General features: G+C 31.9%; 1 protein-coding gene across 2 annotated transcripts; it reads right to left on the minus strand.

Annotated features, from left to right (window-relative positions):
- Positions 1-1,604: 1,604 nt before the first annotated feature.
- Positions 1,605-21,435, minus strand: LOC143058586 (uncharacterized). 2 transcript variants are annotated; one of them, XM_076232066.1, is made up of 2 exons: positions 21,323-21,435; positions 1,605-3,321 (listed from the first exon to the last, which is right to left on the minus strand). In XM_076232066.1, the coding sequence occupies exon 2, from the start codon at positions 3,316-3,318 to the stop codon at positions 1,771-1,773; it is 1,548 nt and encodes a 515-aa protein (XP_076088181.1). In that variant the 5' UTR covers positions 3,319-3,321; positions 21,323-21,435; the 3' UTR covers positions 1,605-1,770. The 2 variants fall into 2 exon arrangements, with proteins under 2 accessions (XP_076088181.1, XP_076088178.1); XM_076232063.1 differs by lacking the exon at positions 21,323-21,435 and adding an exon at positions 7,547-7,642.
- Positions 21,436-23,287: the final 1,852 nt, after the last annotated feature.

The following is a 23,287-nucleotide window of genomic DNA, read 5'->3' on the forward strand; positions in this document are numbered from 1 at the left end:
GTTCATCAATAGGAAAATGAAAAGGAATAAGATTAATTCATCAAAGTTTTAAAATCATTTAGACACCTCACTGCTCAAGAGTACCTTATCAAGTATCATCTTTATTTTTTTCCTATCAGCTAATGCTCTATGACTAATTGTGTATGGAAAACCTCCTATTATTCATAAAATTGTCATCATTTGTTGGTTTGTGGTCATAAAAGCTGATGACCTTTAAAGAAAGTTTACCCCGGGTTCCACTCTAGTAGACTGTTCGTGACCTTCACTGCAAACTGCTCAGAGTATAAGAATACCATATGTTGTGCTCGAGCACAGGGTTTTCTTGACAAGACTTAATATCATCTCGACAGTTCTTAACTGTACTTTACTGTACTCGACTGGTCTCTCAGAACAGTCAAAACTAAATCTCAAGTTCAAGACTGGATCTAGACATGTTGCGACAGGTCAATACCGGTCCATACTGGACGGGACTGAGTCGAGATTAGTCGAGACTGGTCAAGAATTTGTCAAAACCTTTTTCATGCAGACTCTAACAAGATTTTCAAGTAAGGATTAAGATTAATAAAGTAAAGGTGATATTATATTCGAGTACAGTTTATAACAGTTAAGTACTATCGAGATTATTTCTAGTCTTGTCAAGTAAAATATGTGCTCAGCCTTACTAGTTGAGCACAAATTTTGGTCTTTTCAGATTCTCGTCAGTTTGTAATGTTTGGTATTGAAATATTCTACGAAGAGGTCTAAATACTCCACATTTATCATAAATACGACTATGTCGGTTAACTGTATACAAAAGGACATCGAAATACGTCATCGGAAATTTCTAGTCACCAGTTAATCCAAGCAAATGCTTTACTTATAGTAATTTTAAATACGAATGTCTTTCACACGTACAGAACGACAGTAAGACAACATTCAAGATGAAGTACATGTCACCTTATGTATGTATTCCAGTAGATCCTTAGAGTTAAAAGATTGTTTAAAATTGTCGTGTTTCTTTGGTATATTTTGATAAGTTCCTTTGTATTTTGATTTTATATATTTTAGTTGATGGCAAGTTTGCAATATATTATAGATATTTCAGTAATGGTACATGTAGAGGTCATGTGTTCGTTTTGACACAATCCCCGAGTTGTAGACGAAATGCGCGTCTGGCGTACTAAATTATAATTCTGGTACCTTTGATAACTATTTACACCACTGGGTCGATGACACTGCTGGTGGACGTTTCGTCCCCGAAGGTATCACCATCCCAGTAGTCAACACTTCGGTGTTGACATGAATATCAATAATGTGGACATTTTTATAAATTTCCTGTTTACAAAACTTTGTATTTTTCGAAAAACTAAGGATTTTTTTTTATCCAAGGCATAGATTACCTTAACCCTATTTAGCACAACTCTTTGGAATTTTGGATCCTCAATGCTCTTCAACTTTGTACTTGTTTGGCTTAATAAATATTTTCATATGAGCGTCACTGATGAGTCTTATGTAGACGAAACGCGCGTCTGGCGTACTTAACTATAATCCTGGTACCTTTGATAACTATTCTAAACATTCCACAGAATTGAATTTTGATGGACGTCCATATATAGATTTCGGGAAACAATAAAACACTGTGATTTATTTTCAATTGTTACTACACTATTTTCCACATCTATACTTGTGTACAAAGTTCTTATCAATTCGTCTTCTATAAAGATGCTAAGAGTAGTCTGCATTCTAAATTATTCTATAATTCATGTTCTGACATGATTTCAGTGCAAATGTTTATTCATATGAAATATTGAATTTTACAATGCAGATGCCTCCTAGTAAGGTATTACTAATAAAACCAGATGACTCATTTAAACAAATACAGATAGGCAATTTCATTCCTTCCTCTTCGCTAATCAGTACTTTGCTCTCCTGTCCATCCTTTGATATAACTATTAATCGATTAGAAGCAGGGTCTGCTACAAAAATGTTGCCATAAGTATCTGTACATAGTCCTCTTGGTCCAAACTTATCCTGTTGATATTGCCAGATCTGTTTTCCAGATCGGTCAATGCAGTTTACCGCTTTGCCATCCCGGTCACCATATATAACTCTGTCTTTCCATTGAACAAGATACGAAATGGGTGATTCAGACAGAACTTCTATTGACTTCAGTGTATTTCCTTCCAAGTCTATGATACGGATTTCATTCTTGCCTAAACCTACAACAAGGGCATTATTGGAGAAAGATAAACCAAAACATCGTTTGTCTAATTTAACTTTGGTTGTTGTTTCATTCTCTATATTGATCATCCAAATGGTTTTCTGAACGGGGTAAGTTACAGCAATAGTGTCCTGTTTGATCAGTGTGACATTCCGAGCTCCATCTATATCAACAGGAAGTTGTTTCTGAAGTTTCCCATCTGAAGTAAGTACACTAACGTTACCCCTGTGTTCAACTACTATAATTCTTCCATCCAACAGACAAATCATGTCACTGATTGTTATAAAACTCTTTACGTTAATCGGTATCTTTGTTTCAATAGTCATTGTCATGTTATTTATGTTTGGTTGGTATTGTAATTCTACTTGTCCTTCCCTATCAAAACTTGCTTCTTTCCTCAATGTTATTTCGGTTTCATCAACATTCACTTCTCCTAAGGACGTTAGTGATTGTACTTTGCTTAATATCTGTATCTCATCATTTTGCTTTAACTTGATGTCAACCTCTCTAACCGTCTCATTCTGTTCGTCAACATATCGTTGACATTGATGAACTTGTTGTTCAATCTGATGTAATCCTAGAAATGATTGAAGTTTTGAAGTATGTTCTTGAACTGTACGTAATTCATCTTGCATTTCATTTAATCTTTTCTTTTGTTCTTCAATTTCCTTAATGAAATCTGTTAATTTTGATTTTTCCTGCCCCCATATGGTATCCGCTTCTTTGCATAATTTCTTCTCCAATTTGTCCAAATGTTTATTGATTTCCATCTTAAATTCTCTGATTGATTCCTTGATGCTTTGGTATTGTTTTTCTCCTCTTTGTATGTTTTCTGATTTGTTGTTAACCATTTTATCCAAGAACTGTAAGATAGAGTTTATATCTTTTCCTACAGATTCTTTTGATTTTTCAATCTTGGTCTTTTCCACTATACTTGCTAAACTTGTTATCCCAGAACATTTTGAATGGCTTTTCGAAATGCATTCATCACAGCAAGGCATTAAATGACTTTTGCAGTACTTCCTGAGCTGTTGACCATGTGTGTCACATTCTGTTTTATTTGAGCGAAAGGGAGGTTGTTGAGACGGTCCGCGTGACACATTTTTACTTGTTGCCATGACCTAAACAAATACATAAATTGTAAATTGGCTTTAGTTGTTTCTTGTATTTTATCCGACAAGTACAATGTAGTTTATTTGGTGTTTATTTAAGATCAAATCAGTCACTATTTTTATTAACCATGTATCGTTTTGGAAACAAGAGGGAGTTTCTCGGATACAATCTTATCGATGAATTTTGATGAGACTGCCATACAAGTGAGATGTTTAGCGCTTTAATAGCAGATTTTATCCACCATTTTGTAAATTTGAAAATGCCTGTACCAAGTCAGAAATATGACTGTTGTTGTCCATTCGTTTGATGTGTTTTATCATTTGATTTTGCTATTTGATTAGGGACTTTCCGTTTGGAATTTTCCTCGGAGTTCAGTATTTTTATGATTTTTTTTTTTTTTATCGAAGAGCGATAGCTGAGAATTTTCTCACAGTTAAAAGACTATTGTGGTGTTTTATAAACATTACTTTTACTGTTTACATGTAATTTTGCCATTTTTAGCTGCATTTTTAACATTGCGATTAAGTGAGACGTTTGAATTGCCTTCAAACGAGGTTCACCCCTCATTTTTTCTGAAAATGTCCTGTATCAAGTCAGGAATACGTAGTTGTTATCAAATAACAATTTGAGAAGTGAGAAGTTAAGCTAGCTATAAAACCAGATTTAATCCACCATTTTCTACATAAGAAAATGCATGCACCGAATCAGAAATAAGACAGTTGTCGTCCATTCGTTTGATGTGTTTGAACTTTTGATTTTTTGCCACTTGTTAGGGACTTTTCGTTTTGAATTTTTCTCGGAATTTTTTGTGAATTTACTTTTTGTTAATGTATATCATATTTAGCGTTCATTGTTTTGCACATAAATTAAGCTATTAGTTTTCTCGTTTTAATTTATTAATCATTTGTCATTTTTTAGCTATTTTAAGCTGACTATACGGTATTGGGTCTCTTAATTGTTAAAAGCTATACGATAACCTTAAGTCGTTAATTTCCGTGCCATTCGTGTCTCTGATGGAAAGTTGTCCCACAGGCAATCATACCACATCTCCTTATGTTTATATTGATAATGTCAATGTCAGTGATAATGACAATTTTTTGCTATTTTACGAATTTTACTTTGATCTTACTGACTGATAAATTCCTTTCTCAGAGGAGTCGAGCGATATTAAAAATTATCGCTAGAAACTAAGGGGGCACGCAGCGTTTCTAATGAAATTGACATGAAATTGACAACGTCGTCATAGGTAAAATAGCGATAAACAGATTATCATTGGTCATCTCAACTATAATCTATGGCAAGCCGTTATGTTATTTATTCGAATTTCAAGATATCTCCTATAATATATAAGATATCTCCTATAATATATAAGATATCTTATATAATATATAAGATATCTTATATAATATATAAGATATCTCCTTTAATATATAATGTATCTTATATAAATTCATTTTTATAAGATATCTCATATATTATATAATATATATTTAATGTTATATGAGATATCTTTAATGTTATATAACAAATCTTTAATGTTAAATGAGATATCTTTAATGTTAAATAAGATATCTTTAATGTTATAAAAGATATCTCATAAAAATCATATGATATCTTAAAGACTTTATAAGATATCTTCTAAAGTTTATAAGATATCTTATAAAGTATATGAGATATCTTATAAAGTATATGAGATATCTTATAAACAATTTTTATATAAGATATCTTATATAATTTATAAGATATCTTATATAGTTTATAAGATATCTTATATAGTTTATAAGATATCTTATATAGTTTATAAGATATCTTATATAGTTAATAAGATATCTGATATAGTTTCTAGATATCTCATATAGTTAATAAGATATCTTATATAGATCATGAGATATCTTATAAAGACAATTATATAAGATATCTGATAAATTTATGAGATATCTTATGAACTTTAGGGTATATGTTATAAACTTTAGGAGATATCATATAAACTATATAAGATATCTCCTATAATATATAATATATCTCCTATGATATAAAAGCTATCTTATATATTATATGAGATATCTAATATATTATATAAGATATCTAATATATTATATAAGATATCTTTAATGTTATATAAGATATCTCCTAAAATTTATGAGATATCTTATATACTTTATAAGACATCTTCTAAAGTTTATAAGATATCTTATAAAGTATATGAGACATCTTATAAACAGTTTTTATATAAGATATCTTATATAATTTATAAGATATCTTATATAATTTATAAGATATCTTATATAGTTTATAAGATATATTATATAATTTATAAGATATCTCATATAGATTATCAGATATCTTATATAGTTTACGAGATATCTTATAAAGAAAAATATATAAGATATTTAATAAATTATATGAGATTTCTTATAAACTATATAAGATATCTTATAAACTATATAAGATATCTTATAAACTATATAGGATATCTTATAAAGTTTATGAGATATCTTGAAGTAAGAATAAATAGCAAAACAGCGTGTCATAATAATCTATTATTACATCATTGTGTTACCCCTCCCCTCGTTTGTGAAAACCAATTATCAGTCGAGCATTTTGATAATGATAAAGTTATTATGTGAAGAACCACATTGATTCTACAAGAAAATGTACTGAATATGATATTATCAAATTAAATGCTGTACTTTTATTGAAAATATATTTGTTGAGTTTGTAGGATAGATATTTCCATAGACATTCGGTATTCCAATGGATACTAATTGTGCACGACTACTTTTTTAATGCGATTTGTTTTTGTTCTCGAATGAAGCAGAATTCATTCAGAACCTTCTAAAAGACAAAAAGAAAAAGCACTTTGCGATGTTCTTTAATTTTACTTTCAAATATATATTGATGATGTCCTATCGCTGAATAACCCATATTTTAGCAAGAACTTACATCTTATATATTCCAGTGACCTTGAATTTAAGGATACTACTGATACTAGAAGGACTGCTACATACCTTGATTTCCTCAATATTGACACAGATGGACGACTTCACACTTAAATCTATTACAAACGGGACGATTTCAACGTCCCAGTTATCAATTTCCCATTTCTCAGCAGTAACATTACTCTCTGCCCCCCTCGTATGCTGTTTACATATGTCAATTGATACGTTATGCTCGTGCATGTTCACACTAAACGGCCTTCATATACAGGTGTGTGCTCCTTATGCATAAACTGCTCCAACAAAGTTAAGAGGAGGAAAGGTTAAAAACTACACTCCGTAAATTATATGGACAATCACGAATTGGTTGATCCATACGATGTGTCTGTGTCTAAAATAACTTAGGACATATTTTCCAACTCTTAGGTTGTGGTTTAGCATTTACGTCGTCTGGTCTTTTAAGTACTGGACGTGACCTATCCCCGAATATGACTGTTTTGCTGTGTGTGAATTCGTATTAGTATGAGACGTGTCCCGATATTTGTTTATCCATTGTTCATGTATTTAGTTACGAAGCTTTATTTGTAATTCTGATAGGATATTGTTTTGTGTCTTATCGCTTGTAGTTGTGATTTTATTTTGTTATTGTCTATTCGTATGTAAAAGTAAAGTATGACTATTTTGCTGAGTGTGAATTCGCATTAGTATGAGACGTGTCCCGATATTTGTTTATCCATTGTTCATGAATTTAGTAACGAAGTTTTTTGATAATTCTGATAAGATATTGTTTTGTGTCTTGTCGCTTGTAGCTGTGATTCTATTTTTTTTATTGTCTATTCGTATGTAAAAGTAATGATAATCAATCAACCAGTTCATTAATTGTAGGATTTTAATTTAAAGCAACTATGTGCACAGGATTTATTTGTTTCACTACGTTTGATTAGTTGCACTATTACTAACACAATTATATTATTAATATTCTTGTAATTGTTATAAAATACATGAAATGGCATAATTAGAAACCTATTCTTGATTTATATCATTTTTTTAGAAATTTACCCGTTACTTTTTGTAGCGTTGATCCATTCGTGTTAGAGACACACACTTCGTAATTCTATTAAGCTGTTTATGTGTACTGTCCTGATTAACTTTAGTTATTCCTTGCTATTCTGTAGTTAACATGTCGAACAATAAACAGATAACAATTTTTCCATTTCCAGAATAATCAGATAACAATTTCCCCATTTTACCTCGTCATTATAAAATGGAGGGGCAAAATCTATTAAAATATTTATACCTCAAACAGAAAGACAGATCAGCATTATGTCTAGGAAAAATTATGTTCCATTACTTATTACTAATATCTTGGTCGACCATTTTGAATAAGATAATGTTTTTACCTTATATAGGTTAACATAAATATCAAAATGACATGTGTGCATTGTAATATGATATTCATAGATAATAAATTTTCATTGTGTACACAGTGATTTAAATTTATGAACAACAGATCTCTACACAATATTCAAAATATTAGTTTACATGCTCTATTTATATTGATAGAAAAAGAAAGGATATGGGGTAATCTATCCATGACAATTAGTTAATTTTTGTATGACCAGCTTCTGACTTGAGATCAGAATGCATGAAACGGGGTTAAACAGCTTGTGAGAGTATAACCCTTGTTTAACCTTGGACACTGACAGTGGTGTTATAGCAAACAAACAAAGAAAAATCACTCATCACAGTGTCTTGGACTCAAGTTTTCGAGCTTGATCGATACATATTTTTCAAGTTTAAATGTGTTAAGATTGCTGTAACTTGTGTTTACCCCCACAACACCTTTTTATTTCGAAATAAAGTATATCTTCATCTACAAATCTGTGTGTTTATCTGTAGAGGACCCATCTGTTTTTGTGTCGTTGAGCTGCTTTCTAAGTTATATTATCAAACCCAGATACTTTTAGTCACATTTATACAATTTCACAACAGTGTATTGATGCAATATAATGTATTGGATAAACGCCTGTTGTTTGGTGTATTCATGTATACATAAGGGAAGTATACTCTTGAAACACATGTAAAGAAAGGGTATGCTCAGAGCCTCAGATAAATCAAAGGAAGTCATTGGTAAAGCAAGTGGGCAAGTATTTTTACAATCCGGAAAATGTTGAACTGTTAAAATTACAGCTTCATTTCCCAACACTTTGTGTGCAAAAGTTTATGCTTCAAACTCCCTGAAAAATCTATGTCTCCTGTAAATCCATAATATCATGTAGCTCATGCATCTGTTTACTGTCTTCTGCCTCTTAGACATTTCCAGGGAAAACAATAAACTTTTTGACAATCTTATAACCTATAAAGACCGAACTGCACTAAACAAATCAAGATCCAACAACAATATCGTCATTAAACATGCATTGCTGTGAACATCGTGTATAAATCTGATTATATTCACGAGGCTGACGGTGACGACGATGCGAGGTTCTACCGACATATATTGACTCTGATCCAACAACACCTTGTGGCAAATAAACAACTGGTAAAAATGCACGAATATGATTTATCGATGAACAAATCTCGAATGTTTGAACCTGAAATTTCAAAACCAGGCAGATTTTGATCTTTAACTTCGTCAACAAGGTTGAAGACTTGCCATCTCACATCAAAGACACAACCGATTTATCACAAAAACAATGCAGGCCTTGGATCCTATTCTTTCCGACACTACACTAATTTCTTTAGACGTTCTCTCCTTCTACACGAATATTCCGCATGTAGATGGTATTGATACATGTAAGGAAGATTGGGACTCCCAATCAGTACAATATCCACCCTTTTAATGCCTGGTCAAAATGCTCAGGCTTGTACCTAAGAACAACACTCTCAACTTTGATTGAGATTAAAATCTACAAGTTAATGAAACTGATATGGAAACCAAAATGGTTTCATGAATTGCCGACATGCTTATGGGCAAAGTAGAAAAACAACTCCTTGAATCTTTAATCGTAAAATTGCATTGCTTTTTTTAGATTTTCAGATGCGGTGGATATGAAATGAAATAAAAGCGACAAGGGTTTAAATACATTCATCACTCATGCCAACAATATATAACAAAGTATAAAATTTACTCATGAAACGTTAAACAAATATCCTCTTGATACTTCAATCTCCCTAACAGATGGCATGATATCCACTGTCCTATATTCTAAACCTACTGATAATCACCAATACCTGTCTTCTAAAAGTTGCCATCCTGCTCATTGTACTAACAGTTCCTGATCTATGAGCATCTCGTAAAGTCAGACACTCTGAGTCAAGCGAATATGTTCCAACACAGAAACAATTAAAAAAACGACTGAATCAACTCTAAACCCACTTGAAGAGAAGCGGTTATAAACACTGAATTGTTCAAAAATAGTTTTCAGAAAGCGGAAACTATCACATGGAGTTAATTTTTTAAATAAAGCCTTTGAAAATAGAGGAGTTAATTACTTTTGGTGTGTAAAAAATCATTAGATGTTCTTGATGAATTGCATGCTTAGATTTTTAATCCGTTTAAAGTTTTGATTTTTCTACCATATATACCATTTTGCCTCATATTTTTCAACTAATTAAACCTTGCAAATGAACTGCAAGATTAAAAGGTCACAGGGCTATGCTACATTATTATGTTATACTATTCCACACGATAAAATTTAAAACACTGACTGAGTAAACTGACAATATCTTATAATCTAAACTAGAATATATTTTCCAGTACAGTTGTATAAAGTTTTGTGGAAATTTGTTTTGATTTCAAAAGATGAAGTATATATCCTAGCTCCATACTATAATTATAAAACAAGTATATGAGATGCCAGAAAATAAAATATGCTCTGACATTACACTTTAATTCACATGTAGAAACAGATGAAAACAATCTTTCAAATATAACAACCTAAGACATTAACTATTGTCCAAATTATCAGTGTCATACTATAAGCCAAGGGTGTCTGACAAATAGGGCTTTGAACTATCATGGTGTCGTACCAAACGGGTTTCAGACTAGTAGGTGTTGAAATATAGGTGCTACACCTACATCACTGGGTCGATACCTCTGATGGTGGGCTATCGGTCCCCGAGGGTATCATCAGGTCAGTAGTCAGTACTTTGGCACTGACATGATTTAACAAACTTTACTAAATTTGCCCGTTTATAAATTTTTAAGTTATCAAAAAACTTAGGTTTCAACTCCCTCAAGCAAAGTTGGCTTTAGATGAATTTGGCTATTCATTTTAGGTATTTTTGACAAATAGCTCTTCAACAGTACTTATACATCTTCGGATTTCAAATGTTTGGCGTTGAGCGTTCCTGATGAAGGTAAATCCAGAAAAGCGCTACGGACGCATGAAATTATTTAACGTGTTGTTTTCAATTTTTTTACATCACTGGGTCGAGTCCCGACTCGATACCTCTGCTGGTGGACTATCAGTCCCCGAGGGTATCATCAGCTCAGTAGTCAGTACTTTGGCACTGACATGATTTAACAAACTTTACTCAATTTGCCCGTTTAGAAATTTTTTAAATTATGAAGAAACTAAGGTTTCGACTCCCTCGGGCAAAGTTGTCTTTAGATGAATTTGGCTATTTATTTTAGGTTTTTTTGGCACATAGCTCTTCAACGGTTTCGTTACTTTTACATCTTCGGATTTCAAATGTTTGGCTTTCAGCGTTCTTGATGAAGGTAAATCCAGAAAAGCGCTTCGGACGCAAGAAATTATTAAACGTATGGTTTTCAATATTTTACATAACTGGGTCAATACATCTGCTGGTGCTCTATCAGTCCCCGAAGGTATCACCAGCTCAGTAGTCAGTACTATGGTACTGCCATAACAAACTTTACTAAATTTGTCCGTTGATAAATTTTTAAATTATCAAGAAACTAAGGTTTCAACTCCTTCAGGCAAAGTTGGCTTTAGATGAATTTGGCTATTTATTTTAGCTATTTATGACATATAGCTCTTCAACGGTTTCGGTACTATACATCTTCGGATTTCAAATGTTTGGCTTTGAAAAGCGCTTCGGACGCAAGAAATTATCAAACGTGTAGTTTTCAATTTTTTATAAACAAACAAACAAATATTTTATTTGCCAATCACGACGCCCAAAATGAGCAGAATAATCACAATATAATTTTCAGACATAATGTAAATTAAAAATAGGTTTAACAAAGTACATAATTTGATTGATTTTGATTTAATTGATTGATATAAAATATTAAAGCAAATGAAGTAGGCAATTTGCAATAATAAAAATATATAATATAATATGACCAATTGTTTGTTACTCTGGTCCCTTTATTGGACAGCACACCTCATAGAACACTAATAATCTATCAAATGTAAAAGAAATAACTAATGTAAATGCATATTTGATCTTACATATCATTTATATATCTTTATATAGAGAAATCTAATTTAAAATTGTATTTCTGTTTATATTTAGAGCCTCTAGTAATTGACAAATTATTATCAAAATGTTTTTATCTTCATTTCCCATTAGCCAAATAAAAAGAGATTTGTTATAAAGTTTTGAAATATTTTTATTTTTACTATATATTTAGCTTAGAAAGGGATTTCTAACATTATCCAAAGTTTTACATGTTGAAAGAAAATGCATCTCATCTTCTATTTCCTCATTACAGAGTTTGCATATTCTATTTTCTAGTTTGATATTAAAGTAACGACCTTTTTTATTTCAAGTTTGTGAGCTCCAATTCTAAATTTTGTTAGAACACATCTTTGAATATATGGTAATTTCAATAAGTAAGGCTCAAAATTAAAATTTGGTTTAAATAATCGATAAGTTCTAAGTTTATTTCCAGAGGTCTTATTTTGTCTTTTATCATTAAATAATTCTTTCTTCCATATGCTGCAATACTTTAAATTTAATTTCTTTTTTACCATATTTCTAATGTTTATTTTAGATGAGAGCACCTGATACTCTTTTAAATCAAGTAATTTTAAGATAGCATCAATATTACTAGCCCAACAATTCTTCCCAGCTTTAGATAATGTATTTGAGAGAGAGTATGCATTTGTTAATAAAATATTATTTTTAACATGAATTCTTTTCCAATATTTAATCATGTTTGTTAAATATCTATCTTTAGAGGATAACGACCTAATTCGCCAAATATGACTAAATTTGTTGCGTGTTTATTCACTCCTAATGAAAATCTGCAAAATTTTAGATGCACTTTTTCATTTTTTAGATCTTTACACAATCTATAGAAATAATTTAGTTCTGTGCTATTATTTAACTTTTTTGAATTAAAACAACCCCATATTTCTGAACCATATAATAATACAGGTTTCACTGTGTGATCAAAAATGTGCATTAGAGTGGAGATATTAGGTTTATAATTAGTAAATATTTTGTATATTTAAAGAATGCTTTTAAGCCTTTTTTATATAACATGTTTTTGGCTTCTGAAAAGCTGCCAGATGCACTAAAAGTTTCGCCAAGATAAGTATAATTTTGGGTACTTTGGATAAACGTGTCTTTATATGAAAGCTGTGCATCTTTAATACGGCCAGATGTATTAAAAACTACAGACTTTGTTTTTTTTAAATTAACTTTTAACCCCCAATGTTGAAAATAGATTTCTAGCTCATTTAATGCATTCTGTAAGCCTTTTTTAGATTCAAAAAGCAGTACAAGATCGTCAGCATAAAGAAGACAATTTAATGAAACATTTGATAGCAATACTGGGTCACAGGTTTCATCTAATAAAGATTTAAAATCATTTATAAATATTTTAAAGAGACTTGGGCTAAGATTATCTCCTTGTCTTACTCCAATATATGATCTAAAGTCTGAAGTTAACATGTTTCGTGTTTTTATACATAGTATGTTATTAGAATACATACTTTTGGTTATATTATAAAAATGAGTTCCTACTCCAATTTTACTAAGTTTATAAAACAGTCCTGTATGATTAACCGTATCAAAAGCTCTTCTAAAGTCAACAAAACATGTGTATAATGGTTTCGAACCTTTTTGTGTGTGTTTATGTAAGAAGTGACAAAAAAAGACTAGGTTTAAAATACATAAAACAAACAATTAAAGGAGTAGGTCCGCTAAGGGCCGATTTTGGTCTCAAAGGAGTAGGTTCAGTAAGACCCCTTTTTGGCCCCAAAATTAAGCAGTTTTGCAAAATTGTGAAAATGTAATCTTTAAGCTATTTTTTGGAAAGTAGAATGCTTCTGCTAAATAAATATGTGCTGTTTTTGACAATACAATGCACATATATCGTGTACTAGTATCATAAAGTCATGCTAAATTACTGAAATCATCACAATTATAGCATTTTGGTTAAATTTTAGACGGTTTCCGTCTTAAATGAAAGTGGCCGCATTCGTGTTCATTCATAATATTGAAGATTAAGTTGTATTTGATGATAATACATAACATATATAAAGGTTGAGGATGAACACGGATGCGGCCACTTTCATTTTTGACGAAAACCATCTGAAAAGTGACGTTTTTCGGCATATTTGATAGATTTTTCATATTTAAGCTTCTATCGGAGCGTTTTTAATGACTGAATCAGTTATAATCTTTAACATAAACTAATCGAATCAATTGAAATAGACACTTAAGTGTTTAAAAAGTGTCCTAAATATCTCGTTAGATGAAACTGAAATTTTGGGCCAAAATCGGCCCTTACCGGACCTACTCCTTTCATTTTCATCGAACGAAAGATTTTGGACACTTTTTAAACACTTTAGTGTCTATCTTAATGGATTCAATTAGTTTATGTAAAAGATTTTAACTGATTTAGTTATTAAAAACGCTCCGATTCAAACTTATATATGAAAAATCTCTCAAATATGCCAAGAAACGTCACTTTTCAGATGTTTTGTCAAAGATGAAACTGGCCGCATCCGTGTTCATCCTCAACCTTTATTTATGTTATGTAATATCATCAAATACAACTTACATTTCAATATTATGAATGAACACGCATGCGGCCACTTACATTTTAGACGGTCACCGTCTAAAATTTAACTGAAATGCTCAAATTGTAAAGATTTCAGTAATTCAGCATGACTTAATGATGCTAGTCCCCGATATATGTGCATTGTATTGTGAAAAACAGCCCATATTTATGTAGCAGAAGCATTCTCCTTTCCAGTAAATAGCTAAAAAAAATTACATTTTCACACTTTTGTAAAACTGCTTTATATTTGGGCCAAAAAGGGGACTTTCCGAACCTCCTCCTTTTGTTAGCAGTTATTTACCCCTTTGCCATAATTTCCCAGAATATACAGGTAATAATTTCACATTGTCTATCCTGTAGATCATTCTTCAATAAAAAAAAAGTTTGACATTAACGTCCTGCATTTGTTTACCTAAACTATTGTATTTTGATTTATAGTATATGTTTCTCTGTAAACTTGTATCTAGATTTTTGAGAACAGAGTATATATCATTAGTTTTACATTATCCATGTAAAGGAAGAGGTCAAATCTATTAACATGTATACGTATATACCTCAAACAGAAAGCTACATCAGCTGTATGAATAGCAAAGTCTACCTCCAATTTTCCTCACGTTTTAATAAAATCTGTGTCGACCATTTTGCATAAGATAAATATTTTACCTGATATATGTTAGCACAAATATCTAAATTGTATTTGTGAATTGTAATATGATATCCATTGATAAGTAATTGTTTTACGTACAAAGGGATTTAAACTTATCTACATCTACAAAAGTCTACACAATTTGTGTGAATATAAAAAATATTTTGTTGAATGCAATATCTATATTGAGTTTATTTCGTTAAACCAGCTCCTGACTTGGAATACGAACGCATAAAATGGTGGGCTTAATACCCCGGGAGAGCACAGTCCTATCTTACTGCCCTTAACCTGGGACAGTGGTGTAATAGCAAAACATAATAATAGCAAAAAAGTTATCCAGTGAATAATTCACAGGGATACTCGGCCAACTGCTGTAGGTCGAGTAATTTGTAACAACAGCAAAGAAAAGTGCAATAAAGATATTATTTTATAATAAAAAAAAAAATAATAGCAAAAAAATGCAACAGTAGTATACCGCTGTTCAAAATTCATAAATCGATTTAGAAGAAAACAAACAAACAAAAATATCTCAAAACAGTCTCTTGAGGCTCCATTTGGGGAGAAATCTAAAGCTTGATCGCTACATATCTTGTTTTGGTGTGTTAGATTACTGTAACTTGTGTTTACCCCAATACCACCTTGTATTCAAAAGTAATGTACATCTACTGATTTGTTTGTGTATATCTTTAGAGGACAAAGTATTTAGTTTAACCCTTGTCCGTCTGTAGGTCCGTACGAACGACCCAAAATTGGTTTCCGTTCTCTAACTTTAGTTTGCCACAACCAAAATGTTATGAAACTTACACCCAATGCTTATGAACAGAAAACACATATCAATTTTGAATTTGGTGGCGTCACTTGTACCATTATATAGCTATGCCCATTTACAAATGAAAAATTGCTAATTGTTTCGTTCTATTTTCTTCCTTTAGTTTACCTCAACAAAATGTTATGAAACTTATACACAATACTTTTTATCATAAAATGCAGATCAAGTGTGAATTTTGGGTGTGTTACTTTTACTGTTTTAGAGTTATGCTCTTAAACAAACGGGAAAAATGCTGGATATTTCCTTTCCTATTTCTAACGTAAGTTTGCCTCAACTGAATGTTATGAAACGTATATACAATGCTTATTACCACAAAACTCAGATGAAGTACAAATTTGGGTTGTATAAATTATACAGTTCTTGCGTTATGTCCCTTTATAACATTATATGCAAGCAGGGCATCATTTGTGTCCCATATGGACAAATTCCACATTTAATTTCAAATGCTATATATTTTATGTGCCTTTATATGCAGTTTTTCGAAATAAATTCAATCTGAACCTTCTCTGTATTTAGAAAGATTCCATTGATTTGTTGTTATCGTTTCTTAATTTTGCAGAAAATATTTTAGACGCCCCCTATCCGAACCTTTGGACGCACTCATCATACTAGTCCGATATTACTCTGACGTCCAACGGTTATTTTCCCACGACCCCAGCTTGTCTAGCAAAACAGCCGTTAGACGTCAGAGTAATCTCGGACTATCATCATACATGAACCTACCTTTATATTTTACACACGTAAATGTATGAATTGCTAAATCAAAATCACCCCAATTTCATAAATCAAGGGACTTGATAACTATAGTTGAATTTAACAATATCTCTATTTTAGCGTCCTTTGACTTATACTTCATTTGCTTCAAATTGCTCAATTTTCATTTCTTTTTCTTTGTGTCTGATTTTATAGATACAAAGTGAATGACTATGGGTAAATCTTGTATGTATCTGTCTCCATCTGTATATGAGTACGTTGTGGATACTAATAATGACATTTATACAACGACAGAGAGAGTGTCGTCGGTTCATTGACGGTGCTCGAGAGCAGCTTTGAAGATATCAACGCTCGATGTGCGCACTACAGTGTCTTCTATTTGGTTCGACTCGATTACTGTTTATGCAAAAATGAATCGGAATTTGAATATTAAGGTGTTTTGCTTGTTGGAATTTCAAAACTTGGCACTTCGTATTTTTCCACAATACGTGTTGCCTGATAGTTCCAAATTTGAATGTCAGTCTTGATTTATTTTAGAAAATAAAAAATATATTTTGGTTAGAAAGAAATGCAGCCTTTGTGATCAATCCAAATATACAAGCCATTATATTGACAACAAAATTAGAAGAAGAAAAAAAAGTTTATTTTTAGGGCAAACAACATAAATTTTTAACAGATTTCCAATAAACAGACAACAAGCCCCCATTTCCAGAATACGAAGATAACAATTTTCCCTTTTTACCTCATCTATCTAAAACATACCTCAGACAGAAAGACAGATCAGCTGTATGTCTAGGTGAAATTATGTTCTTTCACTTATTACTAATATCTTGGTCGACCATTTTGAATAAGATAATGGTTTTTACCTGATTTAATTTAACGTCATCTTTAACTAAAATTTATGAATAGTAATATGATATTCATTTATATTACTTTTTCATGTGTACACGGAGGTTTAAATTTATGAACAAAAGAAATCTACACTTGTTTAAATATTCAAAATATTAGTTTAAATGCTCTATTTATATTGATAGAAAAACAAAGGATACGGGGTAATCTATCCATGACTAAAATAGAGTTCAATTTTGTAAGACCAGCTTTTGACTTACATAAAATGTAATGGGTTTAACCATGCTTGAGAGAGCACAACCCTTACTTAACCTTGAACAGTGGTGTAAAAGGAAACAAAGAAATAAAAATCACTCATCACAGTGTCTTGATTCTCAAGTTTAAGAGCTTGACCGCTACATATTTTTCAAGTTTAAATGTGTTAAGATTGCTGTAACTTGTATTTACCCCCCACACCACCTTTTTATTTGGAAAAAAGTATATCTTCATCTACAAATCTGTGTGTTTATCTGTAGAGGACCAATTTTTGTGTCGTTGAGCTGCTTTCTAAGTTATATTATCAAACCCAGATACTTTTAGTCACATTTATTCAATTTCACAACAGTGTATTGATGAAATATAATGTATTGGATAAACGCCTGTTGTTTGGTGTATTCATGTATACATAAGGGAAGTATACTCTTGAAACACATGTAAAGAAAGGGTATACTAAGAGCCTCAGATAAATCAAAGGAAGTCATTGGTAGAGCAAGTGGGCAAGTATATTTACAATCCGGAAAATGTTGAACTGTTAAAATTACAGCTTCATTTCCCAACACTTTGTGTGCAAAAGTTTATGCTTCAAACTCCCTGAAAAATCTGTGTCCCCTGTGAATCCATAATATCATGTAGCTCAGGCATCTGTTTTCTGTCTTCTGCCTGTTAGACATTTCCAGGGAAAACAATAAACTTTTTGACAATCTTATAACATATAAAGACCGAACTGCACTAAACAAATCAAGATCCAACAACAATATCGTCATTAAACATGCAGTGCTGTGAACATCGTGAATTAATCTGATTATATTCACGAGGCTGACGGTGACGACGATGCGAGGTTCTACCGACATATATTGAATCTGATCCAACAACATCGTGTGGCAGAGAAACAACTGGTAGAAATGCACGAATATGATTTATCGATGAAAAAAGTCTCGAATGTTTGAACCTGAAATTTCAAAACCAGGCAGATTTTGATCTTTAACTTCGTCAACAGGTTGAAGACCTGCCATCTCACAACAAAGACACAACCGATTTATCACAAAAACAATGCATGCCTTGGATCCTATTCTTTCCGACACTACACTAATTTCTTTAGACATTCTCTCCTTCTACACGAAGATTCCGCATGCAAATGGTATTGATACATGTAAGGAAGATTGGGACTCCCAACCAGTACAATATCCACCCTTTTAATGCATGGTCAAAATGCTCAGGCTTGTACCTAAGAACAACACTCTCAACTTTGAATGAGATCAAGATCTACAAGTTAATGAAACTGATATGGAAACCAAAATGGTTTCATGAATTGTCGACATGCTTATGGGCAAAGTAGAAAAACAACTCCTCGAATCTTCAATCGTTAAATTGCATTGCTTTTTTTAGATTTTCAGATGCGGTGGATATGAAATGAAATAAAAGTGACAAGGGTTTAGATACATTCATCACTCATGCCAACAATATATAACAAAGTATAAAATTTACTCATGAAACGTTCAACAAATATCCTCTTGATACTTCAATCTCCCCAACAGATGGCATGATATCCACTGTCCTATATTCTAAACCTACTGATAATCACCAATACCTGTCTTCTAAAAGTTGCCATCCTGCTCATTGTACTAACAGTTCCTGATCATTTAGCATCTCGTACAGTCAGACACATTGAGTCAAGCGAATATGTTCCAACACAGAAACAATTAAAAAAACGACTGAATCAACTCTAAACCCACTTGAAGAGAAGCGGTTATAAACACAGAATCGTTCAAAAATAGTTTTCAGAAAGCGGAAACTATCACATGGAGTTAACTTTTCAAATAAAGCCTTTGAAAATAGATGGTGTGTAAAAAAATTATCGGTTGTTCTTGATGAATTGCAAGCTTAGATTTGTGATTTTTAATCCGTTTAAAGTTTTGATTTTTCTACCCTATATACCATTTTGCCTCATATTTTTCAACTAATAAAACCTTGCATATGAAATGCAAGATTAAAAGGTCACAGGGCTATGCTACATTAGTATGCTATACTATACCACACGATAAAATTTAAAACACTGACTGAGTAAACTGACAATATCTTATAATCTAAACTAGAATATATTTTCCAGTACAGTAGTATAAAGTTTTGAGGAAATTTGTTTTGATTTCAAAAGATGACGTATATATCCTAGCTCCATACTATAATTATAAAACAAGTATATGAGATGCCAGAAAATAAAATTGACATTACACTTTAATTCACATTTAGAAACAGATGAAAACAATCTTTCAAATATAACAACCTAAGACATTAACTATTGTCCAAATTATCAGTTTCATACTATAACCCAAGGGTGTCTGACAAATAGGGCTATGAACTATCATGGTGTCGTACCAAACGGGTTTCAGACTAGTAGGTGTTGAAATATAGGTGCTACACCAACATCACTGAGTCGATACCTCTGCTGGTGGACTATCAGTCCCCGAAGGTATCATCAGTTCAGTAGTCAGTACTTTGGTACTGACATTATTTAACTAGTAGGTGTTGAAATATAGGTGCTACACCTACATCACTGGGTCGATACCTCTGATGGTGGGCTATCAGTCCCCGAGGGCATCATCAGCTCAGTAGTCAGTACTTTGGCACTGACATGATTTAACAAACTTTACTAAATTTGCCCGTTTATAAATTTTTAAGTTATCAAGAAACTTAGGTTTTAACTCCCTCAGGCAAAGTTGGCTTTAGATGAATTTGGCTATTAATTTTAGGTATTTTTGACATATAGCTCTTCAACGGTTTCGGTACTATACATCTTCGGATTTCAAATGTTTGGCTTTGTGCGTTCCTGACGAAGGTAAATCCAGAAAAGCGCTTCGGATGTTAGAAATTATCAAACGTGTTGTTTTCAATTTTTTATATGTAAGAAGTGACAAAAAAGACTAGGTTTATAATACATAAGACAAACAATTAAAGGAGTAGGTCCGCTAAGGGCCGTTTTTGGCCTCAAATTTCAGGTTCATCGAACGACAGATTTTGGACACTTTTTAAACACTTATGTGTCTATCTTAATGGATTCAATTAGTTTATGTAAAAGATTTTAACTGATTTAGTCAATAAAAACGCTCCGATTCAAGCTTAGATATGAAAAATCTCTCAAATATGCCAAAAAACGTCACTTTTCAGATGTTTTGTCAAAGATGAAACTGGCCGCATCCGTGTTCATCCTCAACCTTTATTTATGTTATGTACTATCATCAAATACAACTTACATTTCAATATTATGAATGAACACGCATGCGGCCACTTATATTTTAGACGGTTACCGTCTAAAATTTTACTGAAATGCTCAAATTGTGAAGATTTCAGTAATTTAGCATGACTTAATGATGCTAGTACCCGATATATGTGCATTTTATCGTCAAAAACAGCCCATATTTATGTAGCAGAAGTATTCTACTTTCCAGTAAATAGCTAAAAAATTACATTTTCATACTTTTGTAAAACTGCTTTATTTTGGGGCCAAAAAGGGGTCTTACCGAACCTACTCCTTTTGTTAGCAGTTATTTACCCCTTTGCCATAATTTCCCAGAATATACAGGTAATAATTTCACAATGTATATACTGTAGATCATTCTTCAATAAAAAAAAGTTTGACATTGACACCCTGCATTTGATTACCTCAACTATTGTATTTTAATTAATATTGTATGTTTCTCTGTAAACTTGTATCTTTTTAGAGAATAAAGTATCTATCATTAGTTTTACATTATCAATCTAAAAGAAAGAGTAAAATCTATTCAAATGTATATACCTCAATCAGAAAGCTACATCAGCTGTATGAATGGCAAAGTATACTTCCAATGGTCCTCACCATTTACTAAAACCTCTGTCGACCATTTTGCATAAGATAATGATTTTACCTGATACAAATATTTGAATTGTATTCGTGAATTGTAATATGATATCCATTGATAATAAATTGTTTTACGTACAAAGGGATTTAAATTTATCTACAATTACAAAAGTCTACATTTGTGTGACTATCAAAACATATTTTGTTGAATGCAATATCTATATTGAGTTCATTTCGTTAAACAAGCTCTTGACTTGGAAAACGAATGCATAAATGGTGGGTTTAATATCCTAGGGAGAGCACAATCCTGCACTACTGCCCTTAACCTGGGACAGTGGTGTAATAGCAAAAAAATAATAACAAACAAATAAAAATATCTCATCACAGTCTCTTGAGGTTTCAATTGGGGGATTTAAAGCTTGATCGCTACATACCTTGTTTTGGTGTGTTAGATTGCTGTTACTTGTGTTAACCCCTACACCACCTTTTATTTAAAAATAAAGTGCATCCTCCTCTACAAATCTGTGCGTCTATCTGTGGAGGACTAATATGTTTTCGTGTCGTTGTGTTGTTTTCTAAATGATTTATCCCAGATACTTTATTCATATTTATACCGTTTGATAAAACTTGACGCCTGATGTTTGGTTTATTTATGTATGTATGTACAATGTTTACATCAGGAAAGTATACTCGAAATATGCATTTATAGGAAAAGTATGGTTATATAAGTCACTCATTTGGCATCCTGAATTTGAAAATATCTGTTAAATATATCTGTGGGGTTTTCTTTAAAATACTATAAATTTTGTTGTGCCTTTATGTGCAGGTTTTCGAAATAAATCCAATCTGAACCCTCTTTGAATTTTTGTAAGAATCCATTGACCTGTTGTTATCGTTTCCCATTTTTTTTAGAATAATTGTAGGCGCCCCCTATCGGAATCTTTGTACACACTCATCATACATGAACCTACCTTCATGTCAACTATTGTTCTTTCTATGGATTTTTATTTCCCCCTAGTACTCTGGCTAGTCTTGTTTGTCTTTTTCTTATTTGACGATTTAACCGGACCCTTTTAACCTTCTTGATTGTCTCTTTGTATCTGTGCATGTCACACTATTTGATGTTTTAGAAATATCCATAATTACCCAAATACCATTGCCGAAAAAGTAACATCACAAAAATACTGTACACCAAGGAGAATTCAAACCGAAAAGTCCAAAATCAATTGGCAAAATCCGAAGCTCAAATACATCGAACAAATGATTAACAACTGTCATATTCGTGATTCGGTACAGGCATTTTCTTACGTTGAAAATTGTGGATTAAACCTGGTTTTATAGCTATCTAAACCTCTCACTTGTATGACAGTCGCATAAAATTTCATTATATTGACAACGATGTGTGAACAAAACAAACAGACATAATAGGTTAAAATGTAAAAACTTGGGGTACAGCAGTCAACATTGTGTTATAATCTTTATCACTATAAAAACCAACAAATACATAGCAAAGTAACACAAAAAGGCATATAGACAGAGCACATCAGTAAAAATGAAAGACAACCTACAATAATTCACCATACCACCATTATACAATGATGAGATGTATAAGTGCAGCCACGTTAAATAGATATTACAAAAACAGACTAAACAGTAAAAGAAATATTCAGAAAGACAAATTAAGTCAGTACCCAGAATATATACGCCAAGACCATCGTGTATTAGTTGTGAAGATGGCACGGAATATTTATCAACAAGGTCTTGGTACCTTCCGATGAACTTTTTTCAGAAAAAAAAGGAAAGGTCATTCTTTGACATACCCCTGTTTCTTAAACTTACTACTCAGACATTGGTGGTTTTTTTTTACAAAATCTGAGTAGCAGATCCAAGCTCTAGAATACCAAATAAGTTGAGAAGTAGATA

Source organism: Mytilus galloprovincialis, chromosome 14 (genome assembly GCF_965363235.1).
Source record: "Mytilus galloprovincialis chromosome 14, xbMytGall1.hap1.1, whole genome shotgun sequence".
NCBI classification, from domain to species: Eukaryota; Metazoa; Mollusca; class Bivalvia; order Mytilida; family Mytilidae; genus Mytilus; species Mytilus galloprovincialis.

Excerpts from the sequence above, each read along its gene's own strand:
- LOC143058586 (XM_076232066.1), bottom strand. The coding sequence starts at position 3,318 with ATGGCAACAAGTAAAAATGTGTCACGCGGACCGTCTCAACAACCTCCC.